The 20,735-nt window shown below is 38.7% G+C and overlaps 2 protein-coding genes and 1 long non-coding RNA gene across 5 annotated transcripts in view; 2 read left to right on the top strand and 1 right to left on the bottom strand.

Moving 5' to 3' along the window:
• The window catches only part of LOC309648210 (zinc finger protein 677-like), a 205,574-nt gene extending 203,064 nt beyond the window's left edge, over positions 1–2,510 (top strand). Inside the window, exon 5 of the mRNA XM_082436624.1 lies at positions 2,468–2,510. The gene's annotated coding sequence lies outside the window, so the exon portion shown is untranslated. The remainder of the gene's footprint in view (positions 1–2,467) is intronic.
• LOC309648353 overlaps positions 1–20,735 on the bottom strand; it is a 351,118-nt gene that overhangs the window by 119,265 nt on the left and 211,118 nt on the right. The window lies entirely within an intron of this gene.
• On the top strand, positions 3,305–19,408 carry LOC309648242 (vomeronasal type-1 receptor 3-like; the record flags this gene model as incomplete). 3 transcript variants are annotated; one of them, XM_082436689.1, is made up of 4 exons in its annotated part: positions 3,305–4,021; positions 6,433–6,512; positions 10,885–10,919; positions 12,855–19,408. In XM_082436689.1, 4 exons carry the CDS (start codon positions 3,305–3,307, stop codon positions 12,893–12,895), a joined length of 873 nt encoding a protein of 290 aa, XP_082292815.1. In that variant the 3' UTR covers positions 12,896–19,408. The 3 variants fall into 3 exon arrangements, with proteins under 3 accessions (XP_082292815.1, XP_082292814.1, XP_082292816.1); XM_082436688.1 differs by lacking the exon at positions 12,855–19,408 and having other exon boundaries at positions 10,885–11,656; XM_082436690.1 differs by lacking the exon at positions 12,855–19,408 and adding an exon at positions 4,911–4,954 and having other exon boundaries at positions 6,433–10,948.

Below are 20,735 nucleotides of genomic sequence, written 5' to 3'. Positions count from 1 at the left end.
ACATATATACAATGGAATATTGCTCAGCCATAAAAAGGAACGAAATTGGGTCATTTGTTGAGACGTGCTTGGATCTAGAGACTGTCATACAGAGTGAAGTAAGTCAGAAAGAGAAAAACAAATATCGTATATTAATGCATATATGTGGAAACTAGATAAATGGTACAGATGAACCAGTTTGCAGGGCAGAATTTGAGACACAGATGTAGAGAACAAACGTATGGACATCAAGGGAGGGAAAGCGGCTGGGGGGTAGGGGTGGTGGTGTGATGAATTGGGCGATTGGGATTGACATGTATACACTGATGTGTATAAAACTGATGACTAATAATAACCTGCTGTAAAAAAAAATAAAAAAATAAAAAAAGCAATGATTCCCTGTGTTTCTAGATATAATAGGATGCCATCTTTCGGAAAATAAAAAAGTGTATTTTGGATAAGTCCCCAGTTACTTTACATACTTCTGAAGAATCAGGACAAATATAACTGATACTGTTTTCACAAAGCAATTGTATATTCTTCCTTTTATCCATCAGTAGTTAAGTGGGAAAAGAAAATTATTTGAAAGCATTATTCTTCAATACTTTTGAATGGCCAAAGTAGCATGGGTTTATTTCATATTTAAGAGTTGTGGAATATCACTAGTAAATTTTATCATCTGGTGCTGTTTTTATGAGGGAGTTGCTTTATAATATTGCTGTTTTTGGGGGGTTTTTTGTTTTTTTTTTAATTGATGATTGATTGATTGCTATGTTGGGTCTTCGTTTCTGTGCTTGGGCTTTCTCTAGTTGTGGCAAGCGGGGGCCACTCTTCATCGCGGTGCGCGGGCCTCTCACTATCGCGGCCTCTCTTGTTGCGGAGCACAGGCTCCAGACGCACAGGCTCAGTGGTTTTGGCTCACGGGCCTAGTTGCTCTGCGGCATGTGGGATCTTCCCAGACCAGGGCTCGAACCCGTGTCCCCTGCATTAGCAGGCAGATTCTCAAGCACTGCGCCACCAGGGAAGCCCAATATTGCTGTTTTTGGTGTTCCCTGGGGACAGGGATCAGTTCAGAATTTGTACTCTTCTTGAATCAAAAATGATAAAATAAATATATACTACTAGAAAGTATCCATGTCGACTAGACTTCCCTATTAATTATCACTTCGTACAGATCTTGTCTGTGATTTCTAATATAAGTTCACTGCATCATATTCTTCCTTTCACACCTCTTCTTACAAATTCCTTCTCTGCCCCTTCATATCCTTCCATACTACTAATAATAATCTTCTTTATTTTGCTGAGCATAAATGCACAGTTATATGTTGGGAACAGTAAACTTCTCAGGGAAGCAAAAAATCCAGTTAAATATGTGTGTTTTATTGCTAGTCCCTTAACTGTCAAATCTCAAAATTTTCTACTTCCACCTGCCTGCCTCCAGGTGTAATTGAAATGGAAAAACTTCTTCCAAACACTAAACCTGTCTCTTTGGAGATGCTCAGTAGAAACTTCTAATCATTTCTGGGAATTGAGAACTGGGGAAAACTTTTTAAGACATAGTCTCAAATGCCCAATTGTGCAGTGTCATTGAAAGTACCGGTGAAGTCATAATTGCATTTCTGTGGGGGGAAGTGAGGTCACAGAATTACAATCCCATATCTATGGTCTGGCTGCTTCCTTCCCATACAAGCAGAGGGTATCATGACTGTCACACTGAATCCACTGTCCTGGCAGAAGAAAGGAGTCAAGTGAGTATTTTCTATTTCAGTATGAAAGACAGACTTTATAATGGAATAAGGCTTCTGTATCTGTATCAGTCTTTGTCTGGAAAAGGGATTTTTCTTTTTCCTTTCTTTTTAAAAAATTTTTATTGGACTATAGTTGATTTACAGTGTTGTGTTAGTTTCAGGTGTACAGCAAAGTGAATCAGTTATACATATATGTATATCCACTCTTTTTTAGATTCTTTTCCCATATAGGCCATTACAGAGTATTGAGTAGAGTTCACTGTGCTAAACAGTACATCCTTATTCGTTTGGAAAAAGTATTTTTCTGAAGTAGAAACTGGTTCAGTGCTAAGCCCCACATAGGAAGGAATCATAATTCCTGAAGCACAGGCTGAGCTTGTGAAGAGAGAATGGAGGTCCAAGACCATAAACCAATCTCTAACAGCTCCTAACGTATTTTAATGTAATCCTCACCGATTGTTGGGATTTCTTCCAGGTAGTAATAAAATCTTATTTTTATGACCCTTAAGACTGTAGTTCAGAAATTAATCTGCTATTTAATATGCTCTATACAAATCACAGAGAAGTTTCCATAATTAGTTCAGTTAATTCAGTAAAAGTTCTATGCATGCAATAATGAGTTTGATGGAGCTAATTTAATCCTCCATCTCTGTATAAAAAATATAAGTGACATTTGCTGAAGTATAATTATTTTTCTCTTAGGTTTGTTTTTGTTTTTCTTTTTTGGCTGCACGGCACAGCATGTGGAATCTTAGTTCCCCAACCAGGGATTGAAGCTGCACCCCCTGCAGTGGAAGCATGGAGTCTTAACCACTGGACCACCAGGGAAGTCCCTTCTCTTACTTGGTTTTGATGTGTTTAATGGATAGTAATTAGCTCTCTCCTGAAATTATTTGTGGTCAATTGGTTAACTTAGGACAATTTTCCTTCATGAAGTTAGGAAAGGAAGCTTCATGGAAAACTTAACTTTACACTTGAGGGATTCGGACTGTAGAAAAATTAAGGATTCCAGCATTTTTCAGGATCAAATATCTTGTTTCTCTTGTTCTCTTGTTTCTTTTGATATTTTCTCTTGTTTATAAAATTCTAATGTCATTTTCAGGCTCAACCTTGTGTTTCTCCTATTTCAATTTATTAAGTGCGGAAGATTTCCTGACTCCAAATTCCATTTTGTGTACTTTTTGTGTTTTATTATCTTTCTTAAATCTCATATTAATTAGAATTTTGATGAATTTTTCTAAAACAATAAACAGATCATTTTATGTTCTTTAATGAAGAATAATTTAGGTCCTACTCTAAATATTTTATCACTCATTTAAATGTCAAGTCCCATAGTTTAGGGCAAAGCCCAATACATACGATGTAAACACTATATAACGAAACACATCAGACTTGGGAAACCTTGGACAAAAGAAAAAATATATTTAAAACAAATTATCAGGGTAGGTAATAGTAAGTGGAGAATCTTGAATTTAATATTTCATGAAAAAAATAGCCCACAATTCATGTTTTCATGCAGAATCGTCTCTTTGTGAATCTTCACTCTTTGTGAACAGTGAGCCCTGGAAAATGACAGAATGCCCTTCATGGATTTGAAATTTGTAATGATCTTCCTATTCCAGATAGGCATTGGAATCCTGGGAAATTTCTCACTCTTATATCATTATGTGTTCCTGTACCTCAGTGGGCCTAGGTCAAGGTCCACGGATTTGATTTTCAAGCACCTGACTATAGCCAACTCCTTGGTCATTCTCTCAAGAGGAATCCCAGAGACAACGGCAGCTTTTGGGTTGAAAGATTTTCTCAGAGATTTTGGATGCAAACTTGTTTTCTCTGTTCACAGAGTGGCAAGAGTTGTGTCCATGGGCACCACCTGCCTCCTGGGTATCTTCCAGGCTATAGCAATCAGTCCCAGCAACTCCAAGTGGGCAGAGCTTAAAGTAAGAGCCCTAAAGTTTATTGGTCCTACCAACATTCTCTGCTGGATCCTAAACATGTTGCTAAATACTATGGTTCCTATGCATTTGACTGGCAAATGGAACAATAAAAACATCACAAAAACTATAGATTTTGGATACTGTTCTTCTAAACTTCATAACAAAGACACAGACTTACTATTCATAGTATTGGTATCCTCCCATGATGTTTTGTGTTTGGGACACCTGACCTGGGCAAGTGGCTCCATGGTATCCATTCTGTACAGGCATAAGCAACGGGTCCAGAAGATCCTTGGGAAGAATGTATCCCCTAGATCTTCCCCTTTGACCAAAGCTACCCAAAGCATCCTTGTACTGGTGAGCACCTTTGTATGTTTTTATACCCTCTCCTCCATCATTTATTTTTATTTTATTCATGTTCATAAGACCATTTGGTGGCTGGTGTACACCTCTGCCTTAATCAAGGCATGTTTCCCAACTGCCAGCCCCTTTGTTCTCTGGAGATGTGTCCCCTGTATATCCAGACATCTCTGTGTGTGTACCAGGAAAAGTGCAGTTACCTCATCTCATCAGAACAATGTAAATAGTCTGATTTTCATCATGTTTATTCCATTTTGTCCTCATTCTTCATAGGATCTTAAGCACAATTATAGCCAGTTTCATTGCACGTACAGTTGCGTATAAAACAGATTCTGGTACAATAAATAGTAAATAATAATAGCCATTGTAAGTGAAATCTTATGAAATTATTATTAAAGTACTCTTATTATTGTATGTTATTGCTCGTTTCACTGGAGAAGTACAGAGTGCAATCAATAATAAGACAGTCCTGAAATAAATTGGATATACTAGAAATATTTTTGACTATTTAACTTTTAATCTGCTGTGTCAAAATTTCTCAAGATTTAACTGAGCATAGCATTGTAAATACAGTACCATAAAAGGTAATAATATGTGGAATGTTCCCTCAAGAAACCTTAGGAGAGGCGTCAATGTCCCTGCATTGTAATGCAAGTGACTGGGGTAAAGCTAGAGGGAAAATTATGTTTTAGTTATTGTAGCCACTGGCCGCTAAGTTGAGAACATTGTGCCTTACATCCTAAGAGAAATAGTGGTCAATTGGAATATGAAAATGTGTACAGATGCTAGATTAAGGCTTTTTTTCAAATAAATGAAAATATTATTTCAAAAAAAAAAAGAAAATGTGTATGGAGAAAGGTGAAAATATTGAAAAAATATATTTCAGTTAAACATTGGAATAGTGAGCATCAGGGGACAAAGGAGAACATGGTAAGATATTTATTCTGTTGTTTAAAAAGAATACAATAAGATATATATTCTGATGTTTAAAAAGAATACAGGTGGGAAGCAAACATTAAATACACATTGTGTTTCTGCCATCAAATTGGATGGATTTTGGTGATTTTTGGTGGTCTTTAGAAGGTACATTGTTCTCTGTTAAGCCTTAATGCCAATTGACTATCTTAAGAAACTGATTTCAGAGTGGATTTCTTCATTTCCAATTTGGGGAAACAAACTTATGGAGGACTTTTTCATCAGGCTTGGATTAGTAAAGGACTAGCAATTCGGAGGCCAAAGACATGAATCTATTTTTTAAAATGAGTTTTACAGTATTGCTTTTGAAATCACCAAGGATCACAATGTACACGTTCAAAAGAAAAAAGTGAATATTAACTCAAATGTAGTAGCTAATTTAATGTAACTTTGTAATTATAAACAATTACAATTTTAATATAATTTTCCCGGATTTATTGACAAATAGTTGACATATATTAGTGTATAAGTTTAAGGCAAACTGCAGGATTGTTTGATTTACTTAAACTGTATTGTGATATTATTACAATAGATTCAGCTAATATCTATTATCTCATGTAGATACAATAAAAAGGGAGAGAGAAGAAAACAGAAAAAAATATCCTTGTGATTAGAAATCTCAGAATTTCCTCTTATCAGCTTTCCTATATATCCTTACTGCAGTGTTAACTGTAGTCATCAGATTGTACATTACATCTCTAGTACTTATTTATCTTATAACTGGAAGTTTGTACCTTTTGATCACCTTCCTCCTATTCCCCTCCCCACCCTCTGACTCTTAATATTCCACGGTATTGAATATGTATGTACCACAACTTCTTTATCCATTCATCCATTGATGGACACTTAGGTTGCTTCCATGTTTTGACGATTGTGTTGAATAAATAGTACTGCAATGAATATGGGAATGCGGATATATTTACGAGTTAGTGTTTTTATTACCTTTGAATATATACACAGAAATGGAATTTCTGGATCATATAATACTTCCAATTTTAATTTTTTGAGGATCGTGCTTATTGGTTTTCATAGTGGCTGTACCAATTACCAATTTGGAATCCCACCAACAGTTGCACAAGCATTCCCTTTTCTCCACTTCCGTACCAGCATTTGTTATCTCTTGTCTGTTTGATAATGGGCATTCTAACAGGCATGAGGTGCTATCTCATTGTGGTTTTAATTTGAATTTCCCTAATGACTAGTGATGTGTAAATTTTTATTTTGGAATAAATTTAGACTTGCAGAAAAGTGGCAAAGATTACAAGGTGTTTCCATATTCTCCTCACCCAATTTCCCCTGATGTTAACACAGTATATAAATATGGTACATTCAACAAAAATAAGAAACCAATGTTGGTATATTACTGTTAATTAGATTGCAGACTTTATTTGCATTTTGCTAGTTTTAATACTGATGTCTTTTTTCTCTTCTAGGTTTCATTCCAGAATGCCACATTGTATTTAGTCATCATGTTTCCCCAGTCTCCTCTTCTCTGTTTCATTTTCTCATTCAGGTACTTCTTAGAATATCTCCAAAGTTTTGTGTGTGTGATTTATTTCTGAGTTTATAGACTTCTTGAAGAATATCACATCTCCTTGTGCAGTTAACATGACATATCATTGGTGATGATCATCTTGATCATTTGATTTAGGTGTGATTTCCAGATTTCTTCACTATAAAGTGATTACATGTCAATTTCCTTTTTTTTAAAAAATAATTTTTTATTTATTTATTTTTGGCTGCGTTGGGTCTTCCTTGCTGCGTGCGGGCTTTCTCTAGTTGCGGCGAGTGGGGGCTACTCTTCGTTGTGGCGGACGGGCTCAGTTGCTCCGCGGCATGTGGGATCTTCCCTGACCAGGGCTCAAACCCGTGTCCCCTGCACTGGCAGGCAGATTCTTAACCAGTGGGCCACCAGGGAAGTCCCACATGTCAATTTCCATACTCTATTGATAGGAAGGGAATTACTAGGTTTGGCTCAAATAAAGAGTGTGGGTACAGTTGAATTAATCTCCACCTCCTAGAAGGAGGAGTATCTACATATTATATTTGGTATATTTCTTGAAGGAGGATTTGTCTATTCCCCCTCATTTAATTCTTATTCAATTTTTATTCATATCATTGAGGTATTAGGTATAGTGGGAAAACAAGTTAATTTCCCTTTTGCCCTATTAAATCCACTAGAGATGAAAAAGATCCAGATGAAAAAATGCATGCTATAAATTTTATCTCTCATAAATAATATCCTGTATTTAAGACAATATAACACTCCTAGACTGTTATACCACAAAATTATATTTAAATCCTTAATATCATGTAGTATGCACTTTATTTTCATATTCTCCTAAATGACTCAAAAATATGCATTTTTTATTGTTGGATTTTTAAAGCAGGATCTAAACAAGGTTTGTGCATTAAATTACTTGTTATAGTCCTAACATTTAAAAAAATCTATTAATCTAATTTTCAATATTATTCATTTACAAGGAAAATATGATTAACACATACAAAGTATAAAAATTTGATGGAGTTAAAAATTATAATTATTATCATAGAAATAGAAAAATAAACTACTAGAATATTGTAGAGTCATTGTAATAAAAAATTATAGCAAACATGAAACTTTGTGGTAAAACATTAGTGCCTTTAAATTCAGATAAACAGATAAATAGACCCACTGTCATTGCTTCTCATTAACACTATGCTTCAAGACATAGCTAATGTTCTGAGAAATAAAAAGTAATAATGAAAACTGTAATTTTGGAAATGGGAGTCCCATTAATTTTATTATTGGCAGATGATGTAATTGTCTACAGAACATATCTAAGGAGTTATGATTCATATCATAGTTTCAACAAAATTAAATAGTTTCAACAAAATTACTGGGTGCAAGATCAATATACCAAAATCAATAGTATTCACATACATTTCCAGTTAACTAAAATATAATTTAGCAGTCATAGTTAAATGGTCCCAAGGTAAACCTGGGAAAAACTGCAAGGCATTATAAAGAAAATTATGAACAATTTCTGGCAGATGTTATAAAACATTTAAAAAGAGGAGCATGACACAATTTCACTGTTGGAAATACATTAGAATGTAAATTATTGCCAAACTACAAATGTGTAATTCAATAGGCTCCAATCAAAATACTAACACATTTTAATGAGAATGTGACAAAACAGTTGGAAAATTAACTGGTGAAATGGCAGTGCCCAAAATAGAGAAAACAAAATTAAAAAATAAAACATATGTAAAGGACTTCTAACAGACACTATGATCTTTTGTAATGAAAGTAGCAAAATGAAGGTGGTGATACAGTAATATTATATTTACCCTGAGATTAATTAACCAGAACATGTAGCCCCTAAGCAGACTTTCATATATAATACTGTAATATCTAAGGTGGATTTGCTCATCAGTAAGGAAATAAGCGATTATTCAATAATCATAGATGGATACAACTTTCATTATATCCCTACATTAAATAATATATATGGATAAATGCCAGATAGATCAAACAACACATGGGAGACAGAAATACAGGAAAACATTTAATAGAAAATTTAGAATAAACACTTTATTATTTCAGGGTGGAAGACAATTTCTTTAAGAAGATGTACAAACTGTAGGGACTTCCCTGGCGGTTCGATGGTTAAGACTCCTCACTTCCACTTCTCAAAACATTGAGAATGTTTTGTTTTAAAGATGGCAGAGCAGTGTGGCCCAAAAAATAAATAAGTAAATAAATAAAATTGAAAAATTGAAAAAAAATTTAAAAAAGAAGATATACAAACTACAAAGGAAATGGTTAAAACTATGACAATATTAAAGTTACTAAATGCTATCTGAAAATAGGAGTTGCAACCAGCTACAAAATGGAAGGATGTATTTGCAATGCTGAACACTCGAAAAAAAAAAATAGTCTTCTGATTAGACGTTCAAATTTTTTCTACCATTCCAAAAACAAAAGGAAAACAACCCACAAAAAATGAAAAACTGAGTATGACCAGATTATTAATAAATCAGTAACTTCATGTGAATAATAAATGGCAATATAAATAACATCACTAATAATAAAATAAATGCAAATAAAATCAACAATAGCATATCACCCACATAATAAAAATACACACACTACCCACTGTGAGATGATATGGGAAATGGAGACTCTCCTTCGTTGATAGCAGAGGTGTTATTGATTGAATCACTTTGGAAGACAGCCAAAATGGTCATATGAACTAAACTTGAAGATGCACAAAAATGGCAGTCCAGCAATTCTATTCCTCACTGTCTGTTCACAACAATAGGAAGATGTGCCCAAGAATATTCATGGCAGTATCACTAGTGAAAGCAGAATATTTACCAGCACAGCTATAAAACAAAGAATAAACAATGGTGAAACAATGAACTGGAGACACATATGTCAACATGGAGATACTTAAGAATCAATTATTTGAGGTCAAAGGCAAAACGCTCAAGTAAACAGTATATTTAGCTGTGTATAAAAATTGTAAACATGCAGAAAATTGTGTATATTGTTAAATGTGTAAGTGTTAAAAATTTTTAAATGCTTGGGAATGGCAAACACCAAATTATAGTGTATTATTTCAGAAGTATAGTATAGTAAGTAAGTATAGTATAGAAGTATAGTGATGAAATAAAAGAGGAAAAGGAACAACCACATAAGATACGTTATCAAGTCTGGGCAGATCAAAAGGTTATTAGATCAAATATGATTGCATTGCCATGATTGAATTAGCTCACCTGCTGAAAACTTCTCTCTGGGGAGTAATCTGAAGAGTCATATAGCTTTTGTTCCCATTTCTCAAGCATCATTTTCCTTCATTGCTTGATGTCTAGTTTTTTTTTTTTACCTTTTATTTATTTTATTTATTTATTTTTGGCTGCGTTGAGTCTCCGTTGCTGCGTGCGGGCTTTCTCTAGTTGTGGTGAGCAGGGGCTACTCTTCATTGTGGTGTGAGGGCTTCTCAACACGGTGGCTTCTCTTGTTGCGGAGCATGGCTCTAGGTGCGTGGGCTTCAGTAGTTGTGGCGCGAGGGCTTCAGTACTTGTGGCTCCCGAGCTCTAGAGCGCAGGCTCAGTAGTTGTGGCGCACGGGCTTAGTTGCTCCGAGGCATGTGGAATCTTCCCAGACCAGGGATCCAACCCATTTCCCCTGCATTGGCAGGCAGATTCGCAACCACTGCGCCACCAGGGAAGTCCATGATGTCTAGTTTTTTGAATACCACTGTTGCATGTGTTATTTGTCTTTGTATGTGTTGTTTCCAGAGGAAGGTAGATCTGTTCTTTGTTACTCCATCATGGCTATAAGCAAAAGTCAGTTTCTCTTTTTCTTTTTTTATTGTAGTAAAATATACATAACATAAAATTTACCAACATAACCATTTTTAAGTGTAAATTCAGTGTCATCAAGTACATTCGCACTATTGTTCAAGCATCATCAACTGTCCAACTGCAGACATTTCTCATCATCTCAAACTGAAACTCTGTACCCATTAAACACTGACTCGGTATTCCCCACCTTCTCTATCACTTGGTAACCACTCTGCTACTTTCTGTCTTTATGAATTTGACCATTCTAGGCACCCGGTATAAGTGGAATCATAGAATATTTGTCCTTTTGTTTCTGGTTTATTTTACTTAGCTCAATGTCTTCAAGGTTTACCCATGTAGCATGTTTCAGAATAGTTTTCCTTTTAAAGGCTGAATAACGTTCCATTGTACATATAGATCACATTTTGTTTATTCATTGATCTGTCTATGGACATTTGGTTTTACTTTTTTAAATCTTTCAGAAACTGTGAATATTGCTGCAATGAAAATTGTTGTACAAATATCTGAGTCCCTTCTTTCAATTCTTTTAGATATATACCTAGAAGTGGAATTGCTGGATCATATGGTAATTCTATGTTTACTTTTTTGAGAGAACGTCATAGTGTCTTTCAAAGCGGCACACCATTTTACATTCTCACCAGCAAGAACATAGGTTCTAATTTCTCCACGTCCTTGCTAACACTTAGTAGTAGTATTTTTTTTTTAGCCACACCCTCGGCTTGGCTTGTGGGATCTTGGTTCTCCAACCGGGGATTGAACCCGTGTCCTTGGCAGTGAGAGCATGGCGTCCTAACTACTGGACCGCCAGGGAATTCCCCAGTAGTAGTATTTTTTTTTTAATACTACTTCATTCTTGTAGTATGAGATGGCAAGTGCCAATTTTTAGTTGGCATATTAGACCAACCAAAGAAGCTGGAAGGGAAGAGGGGAAAACTTTTCTGCCCCTACAACATTCATCCTAATCGCCAGGAAAACTATAGTGAGACCACTTCAAATTTTATAGTGAAAAACATTTTCTAGAATGGCTAAAATTATACTGAGAAATAACTGATAACACTGAATTTCAGTGAGAATGTTGAGGAACTAGAATTCTCATATATTGCTGATGGGAGTGTAAAAAGCACATTTACTTTGGAAAACTGTTTAGAAGTTAACTTATAAAATTAAATATTTACCTACTGAAGGGGAGTGAAATTTGTCACCCCCAAGTATAGCTCTTTGGCGTAGGAATTATTTTAGGTTGGTTATTTTAAGAGACAACAGGCATAGAAAATGCTCTGAAAACTGAGTAGAAGCTTCCTTTCCTAAGAGACATTTACATTCATAAAAAAAAAAAATCTCCATTTGTAAGTGTGTCTCCCTATCTGTACTGGAAAGAGGAAGATGTCTAAATCTCTAGAGACTCTTGCCCGAGGGAAATGGAAAGACTGAAATCTGCATAACAGCCTTACCCCTGTTTACTGTGTTTTCCTGGTCATCTCCCACAACTGCCCCCCCAATCCCTACATCTTTATTTGTCTTTAGATGAAGATGGCATTTAATGTGATGGCTTTGGCCATTTGGAGGAGCTACTCAGTTTTCTTGAATCTCTCCCATGTATACAAGAGGTATACATGTTATTAAACTTTTTTTCCCCCCCATTAATCTGTCTTCTTTCAAATTGTTGGACCAGCCAAATTACCTAGAAGGGAAATTTTTTCTGCCCTTACAAAGGGTAGAGAAGAACTTATTTTTATCTCTTCCATCTACCCCATTACCAAATTAAAAGAAAACAATGAGACTTTCCTCTGAAGTACTGCTCCTTGTTCCTTTCTGTATTCCATCCATCTCTACTTAGCTCCTATTCTATACAAACATTTATTTACAATCAATGTTAGGAGAAGGGCAGAAGAAACAGAAAGGCAGGGCCCAGCATCGTCATCTTCAGGGAAAATGTGGGACACTTACTACCCAACGCCTAAAGATTTATGAGAATTAATTCACATAAATGTGTGTGAGGTTCCCAGCACTGCGCAATGTAACCTACCTGTGAGTACATGGTAAATGCTCAATAAATACCGCATTAATGATGCATCCAGTTTATTTTCCAAATACAGACTTGCTCAGACATTCTCTAGCCTTCTTTAAACTTTAAAGGGCCAGTAAAGAATGTGCTGTTTCAGGACAGTGATTGGTGGTCTTCATTGAGAGCCAACTCTATTGAGTTAGTGGGTGTAAGAGGCCCAGGTGTGTTATTGAAACTGAGCAGGACCCTGTGGGGCTCCTGGGCACAAAAGCCCTTCTGCGTCCCCCGTTTTTTGTTTGCAGGAAATAGGCTTCATTCAGCCTCCATGACCTTCCCTGAGTTCCAACAGGCTTGTTCAAATAGTTGCTAATTAGGGAAGGGAGGGGATGCAGAGACAAGGGAAGAGCAGTCAAGAAACAATAGTGCAGCCTTGGGGCAAGGTCCTGCTTCCCCCTCAAGGAATACACAAAACAATATCTTTGAGCTGTTTTGCAGATACTGAAACTCCCTCCAGGTGGGAGAAGTTAAACGATTAATGATGGCATGCTGCCCACAAGCACGGAGACCCCAGAGCAGCTGGAACCTGTAGGTTGATGATGCTGCCACTTACCTCCCCACCAACCAATCAGAAGAAGGTCCACGAGCTGATCACGCCCTCTTTGAACCATTACAATAAGACTCACTATCCCCTACAGGTCAGGACACACGGCTTTTTGTTTTTGTTTTTTAATTTATTTATTTATTCATTTATTTTTGGCTGTGTTGGGTCTTCGTTTCTGTGCAAGGGCTTTCTCTAGTTGTGGCAAGCGGGGGCCACTCTTCATCGCGGTGCGCGGGCCTCTCACTATCGCGGCCTCTCTTGTTGCGGAGCACAGGCTCCAGACGCGCAGGCTCAGTAGTTGTGGCTCACGGGCCCAGTTGCTCCGCGGCATGTGGGATCTTCCCAGACCAGGGCTCGAACCCGTGTCCCCTGCATTGGCAGGCAGATTCTCAACCACTGCGCCACCAGGGAAGACCCAGGACACACAGTTTTGAGGGCATGAGCCCGCTATGGCCCCCTTTGCCTGGAAGCAATAAAGCTATTCTTTTCTACTTCACCCAAAACTTTGTCTCCAAGATGCAATTTGGTACCGGTGCACAGAGGCCGAGTTTCAGCATCATTATCTGCGCTTTCTCTAGCTTAGTTCAACTGATAATGGGTCTGGGTGGCCCAACATCAACACTAACATGGAACTTGTTAAGATGCCAGCTCACGGGCCCCACTGCAAACGTGTAGAATCACAATTTCTTAGAGTGGGGCACAAAACACAAACGCTTGATATGCACATTAAAGCTTGAGAAGCAAGGCTTAGATAAGTGTTTCTCGCCCAGGCTTCCAATTAGGATCACGTGTGCAGTTGTACGACTGATCCTCACCTGTGCTCTACCCCACAGATTCTGTCTCTTTGTCTGGGTGGGAACATTAACATTGTTTTAAATTCAGTACTCCACGTGATTCTAAGTTGAGGTCAGGTTGAGCACGCGGGCTCCTAGGTAACATGAGATTTGCTTGCAGGCATTGGTCCAAGGGGAGGTAACAGGATCTGCCCTACAGGAGGCTGGAAGGGGCAGGTCAGGGCAGCCATATTTCTCATTGCAGCATCAGAATCTGCGGGCATCTGTGTGTGGGGAGGACCGTTGAAGACAGGGAAGGAGGAACTCGCATGGCAGCCTCCAGGTAAGAACTCATGTTTCTGAATCTCTGCTGTGACAAAGGACTGGGAACTTTGGCCTTTTCTGCATTTTTAAAGCCCTGCCTGTGGGTGAGGTGTTAACAGGTGAAGAGGGTTTTGCTGGTGGTTTTAAAAGTATATTCACAAGATGCAAATGTGATTTCTCCGCATAATATCTTCTGAGACAGAGGCCCAGAGAAGGAAGAGGAAGAGGAAAGAAATGGCAGGCTCTCATGTCCCAGGTCAGAGTCTGTGTCATCTTTTCCTGCTGAAATGCCATGCAGTTAGAAGTTGCAAGTGTTTATTTCTCTACTTCTGATGTTCTTGTCTTAGGAGTGTTTTCAACTACTTTTTAAAAACTTTCTGTTTAAAAATATGCAACGTTAGTTCTTTAGAATAATTCTCTACTCTCTCTCATGGCCTTCTCTTCATTCTCTCAATCCAGCCTTTCTATATGGGAGGAAAAATCCCCACTTTGAATTTAGGTGAGGTGCAACTGCTGAAAATTTTCTCTTTGTGACAGATCTACAAGAGAAGGCATTGAATCCAATATTCTTATTGAGGATGGGGTCGGGTCCTGGGATATCAGTAAAGAAAGACATTTCATGGTTAGGTTCCATCTGGTTCCTTTATCAGCTCTGTGTAAGCTAGGATGAAGAAAATGCACAATTCAGGGAATTCCCTGGCGGTCCAGTGGTTAGGACTCCAGGCTTCCACTGCAGGGGGCCGCAGTTTGATCCCTGGTGGGGGAACTAAGATCCCACAAGTCGCGTGGTGCGGCAAAAAAGAAAAAAAGTACAATAGGATGGATATGTGTGGCCCAGAATATCTCAGAAAGTTCTGAGAAAGGAAGAGAGGCTTGTTTGCTGTCCAGAATGCTGAAGAAAGACTTCTAGTTAAAATAATTAAAGATTACAGGATACGGGAGCTATTTGTGGCTTGCAATTTGACTAACACTGCTGTTTTCTCATGATTGGATTCATATTATGACTTACTTTTTTTTTTTTTTTTTTTTTTTTGCCAACGATACCCCAGCAATGATAATGTGTCCTCTGGCAAATATCAGGCACCTGATATCAATTTGTCCCATTACAGCTGATGTTCTTTGCTTACTTGGTCAGGTGCTCTCTGCCAGAATCCTCCACTCTAGCATTAAAACTTTCCCCTTTATCTTTCATAAGGATCTTAGACAAATTTACTGAAAGATGTGCAGAAACCATCACATTTAATCTGGAAGCTCCCCTTTCTTCTGTTTCTCTTTGCTGTAGTTTGCTTTGGAAAATAAAGGCTCTCACCTTTGTTTATTGGGGATGCTGGCTTTTGTTAGGAAAGGCTCTCAATCAGTCAGTCCTTGGTCCTGTAACTTTCCATTTCATTTCAAAGCCCAGCACCAGGAAATTGTGAATGCCAGCTGCTACACAACGTGGAGCTGCCAGGGACTCTGTTAGCCGAGCTGTTCCGAGAAGGGAGGATCGGGGCAGAGCCATGACAGGGCAATTTATTGGTCTGGGGTCTTATTCAATGGACCCTGCATTGGAGATTCTGTGCTGGGCTCTGCAAGCCCCATTAGGCAGAGGGACCACATTCTGGGCGCAAATTCTGGGGCAGCTGAGCTCTGCCTGCAATGTTAGTCCTGAACTATAAAACAGGAAGCTGGGGGGATATCAGAGCGGCCGCTCTAGAGGAGGAACTGATGGACACTTTATGCTTTTACATGATGCAGGGCAACTCTGGGTGGCCAGTCCCTGATCCCCAGTCTTCTCTGGGGTCATCTGGTTTGTTGGAGGTGCTGGATTCAGGTCCTTGAAGGGTTCACCCACAGTCCTCGCGTTCGCATACATGAAGGTTTGGGCAAAAGGAAAAGGCATCAATGGGAGAGGGCATCCAAAACCCTGGGGGTAACAAAGAGGGTTGGAGAGAGGACCGGTCTGTGTTACAGACTACGGTCCCAGTTTATCTTAAGTCTGGACTAAGGCTTGTGGGCTTGCTTGAGACGGGATTCAAGGCTGGGAGTCTGGAAATCAAGCTGGGGAAGGAAGGAGCTAGTGATTTCAGGTTTCGGCTCTGCGAGCGGGCACGTGTGCCAGAAGTCCTCTGTGCGCGTGGGCAGCATTTGGTGGTAGTGGTGGTGAACTGTAATTGGCAGGCGCTGTGCTGAGCGATTACCAAGGGTGAAGTCTGGTCAAGGGAGGGCGGCGTGTGCTGGTGTCTCGTGGGCATGCGTCACTCCGGGGCGAAGGGTTGGAGTGAATGAAATCTTTCTATGTCCTTAAGTTGCCCTGTGCAGGGGAAACATAAAAGCACCAGATGAAAAAATGCTCCAAAAATGAAAGGTGGGGATATAAAATCTAATATTCCACATAGTTGGTGGAATATTAGACTTTATATCCATTTGCAAGGAGAGTTTAGCAATCATTCACCCACAGTGAGAATGCTCAGTCATGATGGTGCATAATCTGGTATTCTAGAACCACCCTGAAATCCATATATGGATAAACAGTCCATGTTTTATGATGTGTGTGATAGCAGTGGACAGACACATTCAACTCTGTAACTGTATAAACAGGGAATGTTCAATAAAGGTGTTTTATTCATAATTACCATGGGATTTGTGTTTTAGGAAATGCAGTAGATGTATTTATTCTGGTATGAAAACATCACCTTCATTTATCATTGGTTAAGGAAAGTAATTTGGTTGATAGTTTGATATGACAATATTTGTATGAATATTGAACCAGGAAAAGCAATATTTTAATGTTTGTGTACGTGCATTGGGAAATTCTCTACCCTCTTTGGGTCTCTGGCTGTGCCTAAGAATTAAACTGACATAAGACAAATTAACAGGAGGAAAGAATACAAATTAAAAAAATTTTTTACATGTACATGGGAGTCTTCACAAGAAAATGAAAAAGAGAAGTGAACAGAACAGAAAGCTTTTATACCTTTTAGACAAACAATAAATTTGGGAAGAACTGACAAGACAAAGGGATTTGGGCTGGAGATAGGTAGGTAGTACTTATCTTAAAAAGTTTGTTTGCAGGATACTCTGGTGCCATCCTTGGGCTGATGGGTTTGTCTTCAGAAAAAGAAGTATTTATTTCTTGTCTTTAGGCAGAATAGGGGGAGATTTTACTGCCTTTCTTCCTAGTTGCCTTCAACTCAAAATAATTTTTATGTCAAACAGGCATATTTTGGGATGACAGATTCTTGTTTCCTTCATGTGTGTATATATTATAAAATTTCAATTGCAGTTTGAGATACACTCTGAAATTTCACAGGAAGGAGGATACATCTCAACCTGGTGAAAGCTGTTACATCAGGAGATCAAATTATTATATCAGTAGATCATGGAGTAATTAATGGGAACTTTATTTTAATGCTAAGTCATTTTACACTTACTTTATAAATTTTTTTTTCAAAATCAAACTTTAATCTCTGTATAGTAGTTTTCTGTCACTGTCATAACATAACATTGAGCACCTTAAAATAACATTCTACAGTTCATAAGTTAGAAGTCTAGTAGGCTTGGTGGAATCTCACAAGGTCAAAATCAAGGTTTTAGCAGACATGGTTCTCACCTGCAGCCGCTACGTAAAAATCCACTTCTGGGACCTCTCAGCTTGTTGTCAGAATTCATTTCCTTCTCTTGATTTTCATGTGACCCTTCCATGGTCACACCTTGGTACTTGGTACTGGAGCCAAAGAAAACTTTTGGCTCACTTCTCACTTAAAATTCTACTTGTGTAGTCCTCTACTGTATGTTCAAATAAAGGGATTGCTAGGAGTATTTTATATAAGTGAAATTTCTGCCTCGTGGGCTGAAATGAAGAACTGTTCACAATTAATTTGTGAATAAAATGCAGTTCAGAAAATTAATGAATGGGAGAATAAATTAGTGACCTCCAGTCTACTTCCAACAATCTCCTTTGCCCTAATTCTATCTCTTCCCTCCATCTTAACCCCACTGTGACCTCAATCTCTCCATCCCAGTGACCTTTAGCTGCATTACTGAATCTCATTCTTCCCCTCCAAATGGCCGTTCTAGACTTCTGTAATGCTCCCCACCTCCATCCCTATGAAACTGCTAACTGCCTGACTCTTGAGCCCTCAGTCCAGCCCTCCTTGCCTTCCATCACCTCCCAACCCTCCATCCTCCATCCCCCATCCCCCATCCCCTTCTTCTCCCTTGATATTTATCCCCCCACCCCCATTACAATGAGTTCAGCCCATTTCTTGAGTCTTCTATGTCCAACTGCCCTCAAATGTGCCCACCGAAATATCAGGAGTCCACAGCTTCCCCATAACCCTGCAACCATTACCCCAAACCCTACACTCCCTAACGATTTCTGCTGAGCCTCTTATTTCATGGATGCCCACTATCCTTTCCAGTTCCCTTCATCTCCCTCCATCACTTTATCTCCCTGTGTCCATCATGTCCCAGCCTTTATCTCTGTTTGGAAAACTAAATACCCTAGGACTCCATTCACAACCAAGTATCCCCCTTCTATCTCCAGCTTCTCTACGCCTTCATAGGCATTAATATTTCCGTAGCTCTTATCCAACCTTGCCCTGTACCCTCTTTTGCTAATTAACTCCTCGTGTCCATTGACCATCTTCACTCACTTATCCCCTCAACACACTCTTCCTCCTTTTACCCTTAAACCCTGCTGGGCACTTTAATCCCTTAGTGACATTTAACTCTCTTGTGCTTTTTAGCCCTATTGTGGGTTGAAATATGCCTCTCAGATAAGTATGTTAAAGTCCTAACCTACAGTATTTGTAGCCACAAACTCATCTGGAAATAGGGTCTTTGCAGCATAATCAAGTTGAAATGATGTCATACTGGACTAGAATAGGTCGTAATTTGATGTCTGGGGTCCCTCTAAGAAGAGGAAAATTTGGACACACAGACATACAGAGGTCACCTTCTGATGATGGAAGCAGACATTGGAGTGATGAATCTATAAGCCAAGGGAAACCAGGGATACTGACATGCACAATGAGTCAGAAAGAGCCAAGACTCACCCCTAGAGCCCTCAGATAGAGTATGACCTGACAAAAACTTGATTCAGACTTCTCACTTCCAGAACTGTGAGAGAAAAATTTCAGTTGTTTTAAGCCCCTCAGTTTGTGGTCATTTGTTACAGCAAATTGCTATAGATCCTCTGAAATCTCTTTGGCCCTGAACTCTGTTACCCCATGGAACCCAGACACTCTGCACCTCCAATTTATCCTTAAAGTCCCCTTTTCCCCATGCCATCTTTTTCACTCTGTTGTATTATTATTATTATTTTTATTAACTCATTTACTACTTCTAACCAGGTTTGTGTGTGTGTGTGTGTGTGTGTGTGTGTGTGTGTGTGTGTGTGGCTGCGTCCTGTGGCATGCAGGATCTTAGTTCCCCAACCAGAGATTGAACTCATGCCCCCTGCATTGGGAGTGCGGAGTCTTAACCACTGGACCACCAGGGAAGTCCCCACTCTGTTGTATTATTCACCGACACTCTGTCATTGTCCAAACACACCAACTTTCCCAGCCTAAAGTGGCAATGCTCACGGTACAGCAGTATCTTGGTATCCGCAGGGGATTGGTTCCAGGATCCCAATGTATACTAAAATCCTGGGATGCTCAAGTCCCTTATATAAAATGGGGTCATAGAGTCAGCCCTCCCTAACCACGGGTTCTGCATCTAGGGATTCAACTAACCAGGGGTCAAACCTGTTGATATGGAGGGCTGACTATACTTTTAAAATTCTGCACATTGGAAACAGTTTCCATGTGGGCTGTTGGAGGGATTATGAATGGTGGCAAGGGCTTCCATGTTCAGGCATCCAGAGGACTGTAATATCTACTCTTTTTCCATGCATGAACACCGTTTGGAGATAGGCTCACTTATGGTGACTGTTTGAATATAACTTTATAAACCTGAGCATAACTGTGCGAGTTTCTGTGTTTTATTTTAATTGTATTAACTTTATTTTAATTTAATTTTTTTCTTTCTGGCCCCACCGCACAGCCTGTGGGATTTTAGTTCCCTGACCAGGGATCGAACCCAGGCTTTCTGCAGTGAGAGTGCAGTCCTAACCACTGGACCGCCAGGGAATTCCCTGTCATTGTATGTTTCTATATGAGTATCTATGAATGTTTGTATGAGGATATATGTGGTGTGTGCACGAGTGCAAGTGTGTGACTGAATATGTGATTATGTGAGTGACTGAGGGTACGTATGTGAGTGACGGTGTTTGTGCATTTGAGTGTGTGTGTGTCCATGCATGTGTGCGTGTTCTGCATCTTTGTGGAAGTGGGTAGATGTGTGGTATGGGTGTTTGTGTACAGAATGTGACTTGTCCACCATTACAGCTCTAATCCATGCCTTATAAACTGTGATGGCTTTGGATATTGGACAATGCAAATGTGGATTTGGTTGAAGTGTAAAAGATGGATTCAAGTTCATAATTTATATTTCTACATTAATTACAAAAGAAAGCTTACTAGTGGAAATTCAATTAAAAAATTGGTGTGAGAACGGTGGTAAACATTTAATGCTTTAAACTGAATAAGCAGAATCGACTTCTCTGATATTTGAAAAATGGTAATATCTGCCTATTAAACCTTCAGAGCCTGGCCTTTATTTTGTGTGAGACACTCTTTTATAACCTTCCCT

This window comes from Balaenoptera physalus (genome assembly GCF_965194825.1).
Source record: "Balaenoptera physalus genome assembly, chromosome: 19".
Classification (NCBI taxonomy): Eukaryota; Metazoa; Chordata; class Mammalia; order Artiodactyla; family Balaenopteridae; genus Balaenoptera; species Balaenoptera physalus.
Note: the sequence above shows the minus strand (reverse complement) of the source record. Positions and strands in the feature narration are given on the sequence as shown.